This window comes from Hoplias malabaricus, chromosome 6, assembly GCF_029633855.1.
Source record: "Hoplias malabaricus isolate fHopMal1 chromosome 6, fHopMal1.hap1, whole genome shotgun sequence".
NCBI lineage: Eukaryota > Metazoa > Chordata > Actinopteri > Characiformes > Erythrinidae > Hoplias > Hoplias malabaricus.
In genome coordinates this window covers 52,646,053-52,663,689 of record NC_089805.1, presented here as the reverse complement: position 1 = coordinate 52,663,689, position 17,637 = coordinate 52,646,053, and the positions used below count along the sequence as shown (strand labels likewise).

The window sequence follows — 17,637 nt, the reverse complement described above, 5'->3', positions numbered from 1 at the left end:
CAGAGCATCCACTTACATCATCACTAAAGGTTTTCTACAAATGTAGACATGCAGTGTGTGTGTGTGTGTGTGTGTGTGTGTGTTTCACCTGCGAGGTTGACGTGGGTGAGGCTCTCTCGGAGTGGAGATGTGGGGGATGTGAGTGTGTGTATGGTCTGGTCGGTGATGTGTCCACACTGACTCAGGTCCAGCTTGGTCAGGTGAGGAACGTAACGAACCAGGAGTCGAGAGGCAGCGTCCGTCACCTCCAGCCCAGACAACCTCAGCTCTGTAACATTCTGGAAACGACCGACACGGTGCTCCCCTACACACACACACACACACAGAAGATTAGACACAAACAGTCCAGAACCAACACATGTAGAGTCAGCTGTCTGAATGAGCAGTGCACAAGGAGGATGAGGACGACTCGCCTCGATTCCAGGACAACATCCTTACTGTAATTCTGACGTGGCATGTGTCATTAGACCTGTGCTGCTCTGTTCCTCCAGTACCAGTGGTTGACATTTGCTGTCTCTAAAACACTGTCTGCGTTCACAGTCAGGCGGCGTGGAGCTGAACTGCACAGCGCCAAACACCCTTCACTTGACTTTGTGCTCACAGATATATGTCACCAGTTCACACTGCATTCCGCTCTCTCTTAACTTTAATGAACATCACCTGCAGTTGGACAACTACAAGTTCGTCATGCATAAAAATCCAGCTGCACACATCCACACTGTAAAGTTCAAACTGGGGTTGTTTTACAGTGATGAATACTAGTCAAACTACATTAGAGAGATCCTGGAAATGAGGAGCTGGACTATTTACCAGTCAGAATAACAGTGTGGCTCTCTGTAAATACATATTTACTCGTAAAACGTGAAAACTGGAGCGTTCACTAGTGTAAATGAATCACTGATTAAACTGGTCAGAATTATTAGACATGTTCTCATGGGGTTAAGGCGAGTCAGAATGATTTCACAGATCTGTACAGCTTTCATTTATCAGATGAGACAACAGCGCCACCCTGTGGCTTTAGGTTTACTGTGTGTTCCTCCTAGAAGACGAGGCAAAGTGGAGAAAAGGGAGAGGAGGAGGTGGAGCAGAGGGAGAGGAGGAGCTGGAGAAGAAGAGACAAAGGGGGAGCAGAGGGAGAGGAGGAGCTGGAGAAGAAGAGACAAAGGGGGAGCAGAGGGAGAGGAGGAGCTGGAGAAGAAAAGACAAAGTGGAGCAGAGGGAGAGGAGGAGCTGGAGAAGAAGAGACAAAGTGGGAGCAGAGGGAGAGGAGGAGCTGGAGAAGAAGAGACAAAGTGGGAGCAGAGGGAGAGGAGGAGCTGGAGCAGAGGAGACAAAGTGGAGCAGAGGGAGAGGAGGAGCTGGAGCAGAGGAGACAAAGTGGAGCAGAGGGAGAGGAGGAGCTGGAGAAGAAGAGACAAAGTGGGAGCAGAGGGAGAGGAGAAGCTGGAGCAGAGGAGACAAAGTGGAGCAGAGGGAGAGGAGGAGCTGGAGCAGAGGAGACAAAGTGGAGCAGAGGGAGAGGAGGAGCTGGAGAAGAGGAGACAAAGTGGAGCAGAGGGAGAGGGGGAGCTGGAGCAGAGGAGACAAAGTGGAGCAGAGGGAGAGGAGGCGCTGGAGAAGAAGAGACAAAGTGGAGCAGAGGGAGAGGAGGAGCTGGAGAAGAAGAGACAAAGTGGAGCAGAGGGAGAGGAGGAGCTGGAGAAGAAGAGACAAAGTGGAGCAGAGGGAGAGGAGGAGCTGGAGAAGAAGAGACAAAGTGGAGCAGAGGGAGAGGAGGAGCTGGAGAAGAAGAGACAAAGTGGAGCAGAGGGAGAGGAGGAGCTGGAGAACAGGAGACAAAGTGGAGCAGAGGGAGAGGGGGAGCTGGAGCAGAGGAGACAAAGTGGAGCAGAGGGAGAGGAGGAGCTGGAGAAGAAGAGACAAAGTGGAGCAGAGGGAGAGGAGGAGCTGGAGCAGAGGAGACAAAGTGGAGCAGAGGGAGAGGAGGAGCTGGAGAAGAAGAGAAAGAAGGGGAGCAGAGGGAGAGGAGGAGCTGGAGCAGAGGGAGAGGAGGAGATGGAGCAGAGGGAGAGGAGGAGATGGAGCAGAGGAGACAAAGTGGAGCAGAGGGAGAGGAGGAGATGGAGCAGAGGAGACAAAGGGGAGCAGAGGGAGAGGAGGAGATGGAGCAGAGGAGACAAAGGGGAGCAGAGGGAGAGGAGGAGATGGAGCAGAGGGAGAGGAGGAGCTGCAGTCCCTACAGTGTATTACAGTCAGTCAGAAACACTGTGGATCACAGGACTGTTACAGAGCAGGACACAGTCTCACTCTCTCACACACACACCGTTCTCCCGAGTGTAGCCCTGGAACACAGTCAGACAGGTGTGTGATTTACCTGTGCGGGTGTCTGTAGTGGGCGGGGCCAGCAGCTCTTTCAGGTGAGAGTCTTTAAGGTCCTCCACTCTGCTGAGGTCCAGCAGACGCAGACACGGACAGACGGCCTGACACAGGGCGGAGACGGTGGACCAGGGACAGCCGGACACATTCAGCTCCAGTAAACCTGGGACATGGGGGGGGGGGGGGTCAAGATTAGACACAAGTCGAGTCTTTAAAGTCACTGACAAAGAACATGAATCTGAATTTGGAATATATTTTATACAGCTTTCATTAACCCTGAAATATTCAGATGAAATATATTCTGACTTTAAAATTCTGATCCAAAATTTCAGACCCATAAATTCAAATGTTTAAAATTCCAGAGAAACCTGACGGTGGACATCCGGCTTAATTTCACTTTCTGAATTTTTTAATTTAAGGATCTAGATTATTTTAAGGCTTAGTCTTTTTAAATCCAGACTTTATTAAACCTGAAAACGTTTAATCTGAACCTTTAAAAGAGGAATATTTCACCAGCTCAAAGTTCATCAAATGCCATATAAATACCACTCAATATATTTAAAACAATTCAGATAAACGTAATGTAAACGTAAGGAACTCGGACTCAGACCCGTGTCAGTGACTGAGCTCCACACATTTACCTTGTAAGCGGTTGATGAGCCACATGAGCTGCTTTTTGGAGATGTTGGTGTAGCCCAGATTGAGGGAGACGGGCTGGCGGCGGATTATTCCACTCAGCATCGGGGGGGTGATGGACTTCTGGCGACTCAAATCGATCTGAGTCCACAGCCTCTTATCGCAGCACCTGGACCACACAGAGGAACGGGGGGAGGGGGGTTAGAAACACGGGAGCACAGGCGTCCAGCTCCGGACGACACCTTCAGGCTGTGTGTGTGTGTTCTCACTTCCTTCCACAGCCCTATTCGTGTTATTGTTGTGCCACAGCTCTGCGCAGGTGGATATTTTTGAAAGACCAATATTTTTTTGTGTAAAACATGGTAGTGTTTGAAGAAAATGGATTCTGAGCGGCTGCAACAGAGCAACTTTTCACAGAGAAATTAGTCTCTGATTAGGAAACTTTCCAAACTCATTCTTATTTAGTTACGTTAGTCAAACATGCCTCCTGGGTTAGACCCACCCATTCTCACAGAGCTCAGTCTGAGACACACTTCCTAATTTGGGTAGACCCCCCCCTTCTCACAGAGCCCAGTCTGAGACACGCCTCCTGGATTAGACCCACCCCTTCGCACAGAGCTCAGTCTGAGACACACCTCCTAATTTGGGTAGACCCCCCCCTTCTCACAGAGCCCAGTCTGAGACACGCCTCCTGGGTTAGACCCCCCCCTTCTCACAGAGCTCAGTCTGAGACACGCCTCCTCATTTTTTGTTAGACCCACCCCTTAAACTCACTCTTTTAAACACCATTCACACTCCACCCATTAACTTCAGTTAACTCCACCTCTAGTTCAACTGGGGGAGGAGGGGCTGTGATGCACGGCCTTCGAGGGGCAACAACATGGGCCTCAAGGGGGCGCTGCAGACGCAGAACTGATCACAATGTTTTATGGAGTACTGAAATGATATTTCCACATTTAAAGTCAGATTGTTTAAATATAATAGTGGCTAAACAGCCGACAATTTTTAACATTTTAATTAACTTTATTTTAGGATTTTGTTTGCAATGTTTACGTTTGTGTCTTAAGGTAGAATTTCAGGTGCTGAAAGGCTCCGGGATGCTCACCAGCGGCTCCACGTCCTGCAGACTCTCATGCAGACACAGAGCTGGGGGTGGCTCAGGTGCTGGAACACTCGGAGCCAGACTTCCCGCGGAAGGACGTGTGAGGCTCCTCCGTCCAGCGGGAGGCAGTGTGGCTCAGGGCAGGCGGGCGGAGGGCGCACAAGGTGGCGCTCCATCTGCAGTGGACGGGGAGGCGAGGGCACGGCGGCGGGGCTGCGCTTCATCAGCTGAGCAGGCGCCGTCACCGCGGAGGCGCGGGACAACGCAGAGACCCCTGACAGTATCATCCCACCGCCCCCGCCTCCGTTTGCCGTCCCGCCTCCTGTTGTCACTGCCATCGCCATTGGGACGCCTCGGGGGGAGACGCCCGTCTGTCTGCCGCCCGCTCTCACCTTACTGCCACTCCGAGATTTACCCATACCACCGCTCTGGAAGAGAGAACAGGGTCAAGGGGTTAGAAAAGGAGACTGTTTACAAACAGACCACCTTAAATAGGGTTTAAAAATGGTACTGCTTATAAAAAGACCACCTTAAATCGGGTTTAAAGGGTACTGCTTATAAAAGAGAACACCTTAAATGCGTTTAAATAAAAATGGTACTGATTATAGAGACCACCTTAAGAAAGGTTAACAAATAAGTTTATAAAAAGACCACCTTAAATGAGGCACCACTAATATGGAGTGCTGTTTAAGGTGGATTCGAATCATTCCAAAACATCTGCTGCAATATCCAATAAAAATGCTGCTGCACTACTTAAGGAGGAATTGAATAATTCCAATAAAATGACAATACAACTGCTGCACTATTTAAGGTTGAATGGAATATTTCCAACCATTCATTCATTCATTCATTGTGTGTAACCCTTATCCAGTTCAGGGTGCTCGTGGGTTTGGAGCCTACTCAGAGTCACTGGGCGCTAGGCAAGAACACACCCTGGAGGGGGCACCAGGAGGCAACACACACTCACACCTACGGACATTTTGAGTTAGAGGAAACCCACGCAGACACACGGAGAACACACCACACTCCTCACAGACAGTCACCCGGAGGAAACCCACGCAGACACAGGGAGAACACACCACACTCCTCACAGACAGTCACCCGGAGGAAACCCACACAGACACAGAAAACACACCACACTCCTCACAGACAGTCACCCGGAGGAAACCCACGCAGACACAGGGAGAACACACCACACTCCTCAAAGACAGTCACCCGGAGGAAACCCACGCAGACACAGAGAGAACACACCACACTCCTCACAGACAGTCACCCGGAGGAAACCCACGCAGACACAGTGAGAACACACCACACTCCTCACAGACAGTCACCCGGAGGAAACCCACGCAGACACAGGGAGAACACACCACACTCCTCATAGACAGTCACCTGGAGGAAACCCACACAGACACAGAGAGAACACACCACACTCCTCAAAGACAGTCACCCGGAGGAAACCCACGCAGACACAGAGAGAACACACCACACTCCTCACAGACAGTCACCCGGAGGAAACCCACGCAGACACAGTGAGAACACACCACACTCCTCACAGACAGTCACCCGGAGGAAACCCACGCAGACACAGGGAGAACACACCACACTCCTCATAGACAGTCACCCGGAAGAAACTCACGCAGACACAGGGAGAAAACACCACACTCCTCACAGACAGTCACCCGGAGGAAACCCACGCAGACACAGAGAGAACACACCACACTCCTCACAGACAGTCACCCGGAGGAAACCCACACAGACACAGTGAGAACACACCACACTCCTCACAGACAGTCACCCGGAAGAAACTCACGCAGACACAGGGAGAACACACCACACTCCTCACAGAGTCACCCGGAGGAAACCCACGCAGACACAGGGAGAACACACCACACTCCTCACAGACAGTCACCCGGAGGAAACCCACGCAGACACAGGGAGAACACACCACACTCCTCACAGACAGTCACCCGGAGGAAACCCACGCAGACACAGTGAGAACACACCACACTCCTCACAGACAGTCACCCGGAGGAAACCCACGCAGACACAGGGAGAACACACCACACTCCTCACAGACAGTCACCCGGAAGAAACTCACGCAGACACAGGGAGAACACACCACACTCCTCACAGACAGTCACCCGGAGGAAACCCACGCAGACACAGAGAGAACACACCACACTCCTCACAGACAGTCACCCGGAGGAAACCCACACAGACACAGTGAGAACACACCACACTCCTCACAGACAGTCACCCGGAAGAAACTCACGCAGACACAGGGAGAACACACCACACTCCTCACAGAGTCACCCGGAGGAAACCCACGCAGACACAGGGAGAACACACCACACTCCTCACAGACAGTCACCCAGAGGAAACCCACACAAACACAGAGAGAACACACCACACTTCTCACAGACAGTCACCCGGAGGAAACCCACGCAGACACAGGGAGAACACACCACACTCCTCACAGACAGTCACCCGGAGGAAACCCACGCAGACACAGTGAGAACACACCACACTCCTCACAGACAGTCACCCAGAGGAAACCCACGCAGAAACAAAGCTCAATAAACTAACCGTTGTCGTTGGGTGTTATAAAAATCCACTGAAATTTGGGGAATTACACGCTCCGTGTGGTGTTTGGATGCTTTGAGGAACTTACACAATGGGTTAAGTGAAGAGTCGACTCATTGAGTGAATCAGTTCACGAATCAAGTGCAAATTCAAATCAATGATTCAACACATTGTTTACAAGCATGGGCTGCACATGCTCTGACCTTGTGTACACACAGCCTGGGGAGTAGGGCTGAGTTGAACAAATAAAATATGTGCTATATAAATAATAGTATGATGATGATGATGTAACTGAAGCTTGCACTGTGTAACAGCACTATCTAAGAGAGCAGAAGTATCAGCAGATACTCAGTTTTAAAAGACTCAGATCTGGATCTGGGACAAAAATAATAATAAATAAAGTGATGGGGACATCACTAGAAGGGAGGGTCCCTCCACTGCAGCTCAGTACAAAGACAGTGGTCAGTTCCCTACAGCGCACCCCTGACTGCTGTACCGTGTTGTGTCTGTGGTTGGTCAGTGCACTGCTGTTGGCGTTCTCCTTCTCCTGGGTCTCCCGCCCCGCGGCCCTGGTGCGTCCGTTCCTCGTCTCCTGGCCGTTGCTCCTCTTGGTGGGCGGGGCGTCTGAGCCAGGGGTCTGGCCGAGGCTGGGGGGCGGCTGCTGCTGGGAGGAGGAGAGCGGAGATGGAGGAGGGAGGGTGGAGGTTTTTCTGTTCCTGTCTCCCTCCTCGTCGTCGGGTTCTGGGGCCGTCGTCACCGTGGCAGTCTTCCTCCCCCGGGGGGCGCTGTCTCCCCGGCGGCGAGGAGGCTCCTCCCCTCCGTCTCTCTCCTCTCCCTCGCCCTCTGAGTCCTCACTGGCGCTGAAGCCCAGCTCGGCCAGCCGCCGGCTCCTCTCCCGTTCCCGGAAAGCCGTTCCCGGGGATGCGGGGTCCGAGGCGTTTGCCGGAGATGCAGAGTCCGAGTCAGACTCCGAGTCTGACTCCGAGCTGGAGGACGAAGACGAGGACGAGTCCCGGTTACGCTCCAGCATTTGGCACATCCTCTTAAAGCGCTCCAGCTTCTCGCGGTGATGCGAACGCTGGTCCTGATTGGATGCAGATGAAGAGGGAGGAGCTGTAGACACAGGCCCCGCCCCCTGACCTCCTGATGGGTTTGGGCCGTTGGTCTCTGCTGAGTCGGAGGAGTTGGGTTTCTGCTTCTGGGACAAAACAAAATGGCCTTAAAAACACAAGCTTATAAACAGTATCAGCTATGTCCACTATGAATTATTCAGCGTCTATTATGAATTACCCAGTGTCCGCTATGAATTACTCAGCGTTTATTATGAATTACCTAGTGTCCGCTATTAATTATTCAGCGTCTATTATGAATTACCCATCGTCCGCTATGAATTACCCAGTGTCCACTATGAATTATTCAGCGTCTATTATGAATTACCCAGTGTCCGCTATGAATTATTCAGCGTCTATTATGAATTACCCATCGTCCACTATGTATTATTCAGCGTCTATTATGAATTACCCAGTGTCCGCTATGAATTATTCAGCGTCTATTACGAATTACCCAGTGTCCGCTATGAATTATTCAGCGTCTATTACGAATTACCCAGTGTCCGCTATGAATTATTCAGCGTCTATTACGAATTACCCAGTGTCCGCTATGAATTATTCAGCGTCTATTATGAATTACCCAGTGTCCGCTATGAATTATTCAGCGTCTATTATGAATTAACCACCGTCCGCTATGAATTACCCAGTGCCCGCTATGAATTATTCAGCGTCTATTATGAATTACCCAGTGTCCGCTATGAATTATTCAGCGTCTATTATGAATTACCCAGTGTCCGCTATGAATTATTCAGCGTCTATTATGAATTACCCAGTGTCCGCTATGAATTATTCAGCGTCTATTATGAATTAACCACCGTCTGCTATGAATTACCCAGTGCCCGCTATGAATTATTCAGCATCTATTATGAATTACCCAGTGTCCGCTATGAATTATTCAGCGTCTATTACGAATTACCCAGTGTCCGCTATGAATTATTCAGCGTCTATTACGAATTACCCAGTGTCCGCTATGAATTTTTCAGCGTCTATTACGAATTACCCAGTGTCCGCTATGAATTATTCAGCGTCTATTATGAATTACCCAGTGTCCGCTATGAATTATTCAGCGTCTATTATGAATTAACCACCGTCCGCTATGAATTACCCAGTGCCCGCTATGAATTATTCAGCGTCTATTATGAATTACCCAGTGTCCGCTATTAATTATTCAGCGTCTATTATGAATTACCCAGTGTCCGCTATGAATTATTCAGCGTCTATTATGAATTACCCAGTGTCCGCTATTAATTATTCAGCGTCTATTATGAATTACCCAGTGTCCGCTATGAATTATTCAGCGTCTATTATGAATTACTCAGTGTCCGCTATGAATTATTCAGCGTCTATTATGAATTACCCAGTGTCCGCTATGAATTATTCAGCGTCTATTATGAATTACTCAGTGTCCGCTATGAATTATTCAGCGTCTATTATGAATTACCCAGTGTCCGCTATGAATTATTCAGCGTCTATTATGAATTACTCAGTGTCCGCTATGAATTATTCACTGATTAATATAAGATATCCAGTATCCGCTATGACACAAGAAATACACATTTAGTCATTCGTGTTTTCATACCTCATACGCATAAGTATCTAATCATGTCAACTTGGGTGGGGCTTTCCAGCTGCAGGGAGGGGTGACACAGGAAGAAATGGTGGAGACAGGGACTTACTGAATAGGTGCGTAAGATAGAGTTAAGACCGATTTATACTTCAACGCAGAGCCCACACCATTGTGAGCATTTATACTTCTGTGTCATTCTGCAGTTACACCACAGCACTAGGAGCAGACTCTCAAACACCTTCCTCTACACTCTGTAGTACACACTGTAGTGGTGTAGTAGAGTTACTTTAGCTTAGAATGGAGCAGTGTTTACACGAGGCCCCAGGAAAGAAACAAAATACAAAGCGACACATTTTCCCCCTTCTCCTCTAGTTATTTTTCCCCGGAGACGTTCGTATTTTTCCGTACTGTATCCATATTGTGTTCCATATTTTGATTGGTCCCTGACGTCCACCCCGTGTCTGAGGAGGTCTCTCTCTGTGAATGTGCTGATGTCTGTGTCTCTGTGTGTGGAGGAGGAGAGGAGCTCATGTTCAACTACAACAACCTCCCTCCCACTACTGACCAATCACAGGCTGCGGTCTGCGTCCATGGCACGCAGAGTTACATTTCTTTATGAAATGTTAAAAAAAAAAAAAAAGGCTACGAGGTAGGGTGTCAACACGGTGCCTACGCAGTAGGTTCGACTCAGAAGCATGAACTGGGCTTTAGACCTCAGCAGCTTTTAAGGGGTTAGGGGACGTGGAAGAATTTCTATGTGTGTGTATCTCTGAAGTGGGAGGAGCTTTGGGTGTTAGTATAGGGGAATGAGGGGCAGGGCTTAGCAGACTCGTACCTTTTTCAGATGCTTTTCTCGAGGACCTTTCATCTGCCAACACAAAGACAACAGAGTCACACTCAACACATCATCACAACATAAACACACCTCCCTCACTCAGTCACAGTCTCTTTACTGCACATCTCTCACAGCTGGACTCTTATTCATGTGTTCATCTGTTACCTTTGCACATTCACTAAAAACCCTCCCACACTTATATGATAAATTAGTTAGATATTTAAAGCAGTCAAACACTGATCTCTGTGAGCGACATTAAGAAGCTGTGTTCTTGGTTTCCCCGACCTTCTTCTTGGGGCCGCTGTCCTGGGGCAGCTCCTTCTCTTTCTTGCGCTTGTGTCCGTCCGGTCGAGACTCGTCCAGCGACGGCAGTTTCTTTTTGCTGGGCGGAGGATCGTCTGTGATCTTCCAGCGTCCCACCTCGCCGTTGTCCAGCCGTCGCTTTCCCAGACCATCTCCATCCTGCAGAGTTCGAGACGACGGGTCGTGAACATAGAGGCCTTGAACACCTTGAGTCCTGTTATATGTTCATCTGAAAGCGCAGACGTAAATAAAAGTGTGTGTGTGTGTGTGTGTGGTGGTGGGGGGGGTCACCTTGCTGGTCTTGCCTTCCTTGTGGCACTTTGGGCATTCCCAGCAGTTGGGGATTTCATCGTTGATAATGCCCTCTGCCTTCCCCATCTGCAGAACAGAAAAAAAAATGTGTGAATGAGTGAATGTGAGTGAGTGTGAGTGAATGTAAGTGAGTGTGAGTGAATGCTCAGATATGGACTGGTGTTCCCTCCTGGTGTTTGTCCCCTATTCCAGTGTTGAACAGAGTTGTTGTGCTGTTGATTGTAAAGCGTCCTCAGTTTTCTAGAAAGGCGCTGTGTCAGTGTAACGACAGATAGATAAATTAATAAATAAATAAACAGTGCACTGATTCCCCGTATGAAGCTGGAAAAGAATAAAGCATGGTTAAGGTGGTCCTCCTGCGTCGGTCTTTGAAAAGCCCTTCTTTGAAAATGTGGCTTTAATGCGTCTGAAGCCCTGTCGCCTGCTGGTGGACAGTTACTCGTGGTTCCCTGCCCTCTGCCAGAACCAGTTTCAACACCGCAGATGCATACGCAGACTGGCCCGGAACCGGCAGAGGGTCTCCCCTGAGGTTTCTGACACCTGGAGGAGGGCCGTCATCAGATGTGAGAGATATCTGGGTGTTGAGGTTTATGTAGGTGTCCCTAACACACACACACCTTAAGGCAGCTGGGGTGTATGATCTCGTTGCAGATGGTGCACTCCATCAGAGAGAGACTGAACTTCTCCTCCTCCGACTCCACCGTGTCCTCTTTCCCTGCCTCTCCACACGCAAAACACACCGCCGTGTGGGGAAGAACCGGCTGGAGAGAGAGAGAGAGAGGGAGAGACAGAGGGAGACAGAGGGAGAGAGAGACAGAGGGAGAGAGAGACAGAGGGAGAGAGAGAGAGAGAGAGAGATTTAATGTTATAACTTGTTCCTTGATTATTACAGTTCTACTAAATTATTATTAATAACACTACGTTCGATGAAAGTATCCTTAATTCCCAACGTTGTTGTATTAATGCTTTGGCAAAACTGTGCCTGAAAATGGTCACACCATGAGAGAGAGGGAGAATTAAAGTCTGTGTAACTGTCATCCAGTAAAGCTGTCGGGTCGAGTCCGCTCATGACCGTCTGTGCCCAAGTGTCTGTGCCCGAGCGTCTGTGCCCGAGCGTCTGTAAACGAGTGTCTGTGCCCGAGCGTCTGTGCCCGAGCGTCCGTGCCCGAGCGTCCGTGCCCGAGCGTCTGTAAACGAGCGTCTGTAAACGAGCGTCCATGCCCAAGTGTCTGTGCCCGAGCGTCTGTGGGATCAGGCTGCTCTTTAGACTGTTTTATCGCCTAGCACCCGTGTACTGTGTGTGTGTGTGCTCACCGCTGTACACTGTCTCAGGAGACAGGACTGCTTCATGCGTCCCGGACCCCCGAACTTCTTCATGTCTTTACAGAAGTGACACTCTCCGCACTCCGTCCTCATGCAGGCCTGACAGCGTCGGCAGCGGGTCCTCCGCCGCCGAGCCCCGCCCAGAGCCTTACTGCCCGACATCCCCTCTGCATTCAACTGTACACACACACACACAGGGAGAAAATCACAGAGAGAACATCAGTACAAACTCAAACATCTAATACAGCAACTGCATACTGCCCAACATCATCTCTACATCACACAGACAGAGAGAGAGAGAGAGAGAGAACAGAGGCACAGAGAGAGAACGTCAGGGCTCATGGTCGTGTTCTCTCGGTCCAGAGGAGGTGATGAGGACTCTGGTGTGAGAACATAGTAAAACCTCTACAGGGACCGTGTGCAGTAAAGACAGGGTAAGAACACTGTAGAGTGTAACTGTGATCTCGATGTTGTACTTTCACACTCTACACAACACCTGTAACAGACAGACGCCTGGTGTGACGCTGTCCGACTGTCACCCCCTTTACTTCACCTCTGTGCTGACGATGAGGGACTCGAATGAGGTTCTTCACAGCGTTATAACAAGACGAGTGGTCGGTCAGCGTCTGAGAAACACTGAGCACATCCACATCACACACACAGGCCTCAGATCCACAGCCACTCAGGCAAACTACAGCTGGGTCTGGGCTGTGTCCTAAATCTGCACTGTCCTCATTACACACACACACACACACACAGCTGAGAAGAGACTAACTCTCACACCGTGCATCAGCACATCTGAACTGGGCCATACATATACACGGAACAGCCACAAGATTAAAGCCACTCTTAGGTGGAGGGAGCACAACTGAAGCTCTGGTTCCAGCGCCCCCTGTGGAGGGGGGTGGGGAGTACAATGCATTCAAATTTGTCAGACCCTTTCATTTCCTTACGCTGCAGCCTTGGGCTAACTGCATGAAATTAAACACAGAGCAAAAGTGATACAAAACTAAACAGCTCGCGTTACACATGAGTTTCTGTGGGAATTCAACAGACAATTTACACTTCAGACACCGCTCCACCTTAAAAGATACACTCGCTTCTGACTCACACGCACCGCTCCACCTTAAAAGATACAGTCACTTCTTACTCACACGCACCGCTCCACCTTAAAAGATACACTCGCTTCTGACTCACACGCACCGCTCCACCTTAAAAGATACAGTCACTTCTTACTCACACGCACCGCTCCACCTTAAAAGATACAGTCGCTTCTTACTCACACACACCGCTCCACATTAAAAGATACAGTCGCTTCTTACTCACACACACCGCTCCACCTTAAAAGATACAGTCGCTTCTTACTCACACGCACTGCTCCACCTTAAAAGATACAGTCGCTTTACTCGCACACACCGCTCCACCTTAAAAGATACAGTCGCTTTACTCGCACACACCGCTCCACCTTAAAAGATACAGTCGCTTCTTACTCACACACACCGCTCCACCTTAAAAGATACAGTCGCTTTACTCACACACACCGCTCCACCTTAAAAGATAGTCACTTCTACTCCCACACACAGCTCCACCTTAAAAGATACAGTCGCTTCTTCCTCACACACACCGCTCCACCTTAAAAGATAGTCACTTCTACTCCCACACACCGCTCCACCTTAAAAGATACAGTCGCTTCTTCCTCACACACACAGCTCCACCTTAAAAGATACAGTCGTTTCTTCCTCACACACACCACTCCTCCTTAAATTATAGTCACTTCTTATTCCCACACACCGCTCCACCTTAAAAGATACAGTCGCTCCTCACTCATACGCACCGCTCCACCTTAAAAGTTGAGGAGCTTCTGAACGTAAACAAACCGCAGTTCCCCACAATCACAGACGTCCCCTTTAAGGGCTTTAAAATAAAAGTGCCGTGATCTGTATCAGGTTTATAATGCATCTGTGTGAACGCTGCTGAAATATTAAACCCATTCTCTCAGAACTCGCATTCTCTGTGGAGAACCTCTCTGGAAAGAAAGTAAGAACGGTTCCTTCTCACGGCCTGTGGATAGTCTCTGACTTTGGGAACGGGTTCATGTTTTTATTTCTATAAACCCGATTCTATTCTGTTTCTGATCTCTTGATTTTAACACATCCATCAAACACAGAAAACCCTACAGGTTCTAATTCAGAATCTGTGTGAAAAGGCCTTAGTGATCCGAGTCACACCGCCCCTACGACTCCTGGTCTAATGGTTAGAGCAGAGGGCTGAGGGCTGAAAGGTCAAACAGGTAATAGTAGAACACACATTTGGTAGTATGTTGCACAGCGACATTTGAATAGATGTCATCTCTCATAACTCTTATTTCACTGCTTTACTCGTTATAACATTGGTCCTACAGCGAGTGATGTCATTAATCACACTCATGTCTGGGACTGGAGGTGGACCAAAAAGACGGCCGTTGGACAGAACGTGGAGGTCAGTGTGTGGGGGGGGGTCAGTTCAGGAGTGCGATGTGACAGTGTGAACAGACGGACAGTAATCCAGATGTGGAGCACCCACCCATGGCAGATATAACCCAGCGACTGGAACAGACAGCCCTCAGCGCCGGGGTTCTGGGGGATTTCAGTCGCTCTGTACCACTTCCCTCCTTCCGCTTTCACCCTCTGAGCAACTGCACTTTTACTTTCACTGAGACCTCCCTCTCTGCAGCTCAGCACTCTCTCTGTCTCTCACTTCTCTCCCTCTATTTTTTCAGTGTTTCTGTCCATTTCTCCCTCTCTGCAGCCCAGCACTCACACTATCTCTCACACTTCTCTAATTCTCTCTCCCTCTATTTCTCAGTGTTTCTCTCCATTTCACCCTCTCTGCAGCTCAGCACTCACACTTCTCTAATTCTCTCTCCCTGTATTTCTCGGTGTTTCTCTAAATTTCTCCCTCTCTGCAGCTCAACAATCACATTTCTCTAATTCTCTCTCCCTCTATTTCTCTCACCATTTCTCCCTCTCTGCAGCTCAGCGCTCACACTGTCTTTCTCACTTCTCTAATTCTCTCACTATTTTTAGTGTTTCTGTGCATTTCTCCCTCTCTGCAGCTCAACACTGACACTCTCTCACACTTCTCTAATTCTCTCCCTCTATTTTTCAGTGTTTCTCAACATTTCTCCCACTCTGCAGCTTATCACTCATACTTCTCTAATTCTCGCTCCCTCTATTTCTGTGTTTCTCTCCATTTCTCCCTCTCTGCAGCTCAGCACTTACACTATCTCTCACACTTCTCTAATTCTCTCTCCCTCTATTTCTCAGTGTTTCTCTAAATTTCTCCCTCTCTGCAGCTCAGCACTCACATTTCTCTAATTATCTCTCCCTCTATCTCTCACCATTTCTCCCTCTCTGCAGCTCAGCGCTCACACTGTCTCTCTCACTTCTCTAAATCTCTCCCTCTATTTTTTCAGTGTTACTCTCCATTTCTCCCTCTCTGCAGTTCAGCGTTCACACTGCCTCACACTTCTCTATTTCTCTCACTGTTTCTCACCATTTCTCCCTCGCTGCATCTCGGCACTCACACTGTCTCTCTCACACTTCTCTAATTCTCTCTCCCTCTATTTCTTATTGTTTCTCACCATTTCTCCTTGTCTGCAGCTCAGGACTCACACTGTCTCTCTCACACTTCTCTAATTCTCTCTCCCTCTTTTTCTCACTGTTTCTCACCATTTCTCCTTCTCTGCAGCTCAGCACTCACATTAACTCTCTCACTTCTCTCCCTAAATTTTTTCAGTGTTTCTGTCCATTTCTCCCTCTTTGCAGTTCAGTGTTCACACTCTCACACTTCTCTATTTCTCTCACTGTTTCTCACCATTTCTGCCTCGCTGCAGCTCAGCACTCACACTGTCTCTCTCACAATTCTCTAATTCTCTCTTGCTCTGTTTCTCACCATTTCTCCCCCTCTGAAGCTAGTACTCACACCATCTCTCTCACCATTCTCTAATTTTCTCTCTCCCTCCATTTCTCTCTGCAGCTCAGCACTCTCTCACACTGTCTCTCTATATTTTTCACTCAGTATCTCTCTATTTCTCACTCAGTATTATTATTTCTCACACTCACTCAGTATTATTTTTCCTCTCTATTTCATTATCAGTAATTCTCTCGTTCAGCATTCCTCTCTTGCTCAATTTCTCACTCAGTATTTCTCTCCCTTACTCTCAGTATTTCTCTCTCAGTATTTATCTATTTCTCACTCTCAGTATTTCTCTCTCTCAGTATTTTTCACTCTCAGTATTTCTCTCCCTTCCTCAGTAATTCTCTCAGAATTTCTCTCTCTCTCAATTTCTCACTCTCAGTATCTCTCTCCCTTCCTCTCAGTATTGCTCTCTCTATTTCTCTCTCTTTTTTCTCTCTCTCCATTTCTCACTCCCAGTATTTTTCTCTGTCAGTATTTATTACCCTTCCTCTCAGTATTTTTCACTCAGTATTTCTCTCCCTTCCTCTCAGTAATTCTCTCTGTCTATTTCTCTCTCTCTCCATTTGTCACACTCAGTATTTCTCTCTCTCAGTATTTTTCTATTCTCACTCTCAGTACTTCTCTCTCTGTCTCTCTCACTCTCAGTATTTTTCTCAGTATTTATTTCTCACTCTTAATATTTCTCTCTCTCTCTCAGTATTTCTCTCACTTCCTCTCAGTAATTATCAGTATTTCTCACTCTGTGTTTCTCTTCCTTCCTCTCAGTATCTCTATTTCTCACTCTCAGTTTTTCTCTCTCTCTATTTCTCACTCTCTGTATTTTTCTCTCTCTCCCCATTTCTCACTCTCGGTATTTATTTCTCACTCTCAGTATTTCTCTCTCTCTCTGTATTTCTCACTCAGTATTTCTCTCTCTCTCTCAGCATTTCTCTCACTTCCTCTCAGTATTCCTCTCTCTCGGTGTATCTCTCTCTCTCCATTTCTCACTCAGTTTTCCTCTTCCTTCCTCTCAGTATTTCTCACTCTCAGTATTTCTCTCTCTCTCTGGCTATCTCTCTGGGTCTCTGTCACACACGCGGCCCCTCCCCTAAAGAATCAGGGTTTAAAGTAGCTGTATGGTTGTGAAGGTTGAGTGAATATTGGTAAGAAATTACAATTACAAGCCACAGTAAGAACAAGAAACAAAACAATTAAAAGCAAGAAAAGTTTCACAGTAAGTCACAACATTAGTGAATAAAATAAGAATAAACCTTACTAACATTTCTATTGGTCATTCATCATGAGATTTACACACAGTGCTGTGTTCAGATGATGTAGAAACTGCACACACACACTTCTATATAATACACACGGTGTGAGGAGTAAAGTGTGTGTGTCTCTGTTCTCTCTCTCAGGACGGTTTTGGGCGAGGCTCTGAACCTCACCTGGCCTTAAACACAGTAACACACACGTGTTTTAATCAAACAGGACGGACGAGTGTGGTGTGTTTACACAGCGGAGCGAGAGCGTGCTGATTCACGCAGAGACGTGA

At 48.3% G+C, this 17,637-nt stretch overlaps 1 protein-coding gene across 2 annotated transcripts in view; it reads right to left on the bottom strand.

The window, feature by feature from the left end:
* The window catches only part of zgc:158376 (uncharacterized protein LOC100101643 homolog), a 32,002-nt gene that overhangs the window by 5,035 nt on the left and 9,330 nt on the right, over nucleotides 1-17,637 (bottom strand). Inside the window, exons 2-11 of one of the 2 annotated variants that reach the window (XM_066674419.1) lie at nucleotides 12,138-12,323; nucleotides 11,441-11,584; nucleotides 10,803-10,889; nucleotides 10,494-10,670; nucleotides 10,209-10,241; nucleotides 7,194-7,895; nucleotides 4,118-4,542; nucleotides 3,018-3,181; nucleotides 2,375-2,539; nucleotides 89-304 (exon numbers count right to left, since the gene is read on the bottom strand). In XM_066674419.1, the coding sequence (XP_066530516.1) occupies nucleotides 89-304; nucleotides 2,375-2,539; nucleotides 3,018-3,181; nucleotides 4,118-4,542; nucleotides 7,194-7,895; nucleotides 10,209-10,241; nucleotides 10,494-10,670; nucleotides 10,803-10,889; nucleotides 11,441-11,584; nucleotides 12,138-12,308 (2,284 nt within the window). In that variant the 5' untranslated portion in view covers nucleotides 12,309-12,323. The remainder of the gene's footprint in view (nucleotides 1-88; nucleotides 305-2,374; nucleotides 2,540-3,017; nucleotides 3,182-4,117; nucleotides 4,543-7,193; nucleotides 7,896-10,208; nucleotides 10,242-10,493; nucleotides 10,671-10,802; nucleotides 10,890-11,440; nucleotides 11,585-12,137; nucleotides 12,324-17,637) is intronic. The other variant, XM_066674420.1, reaches the window with a different exon arrangement.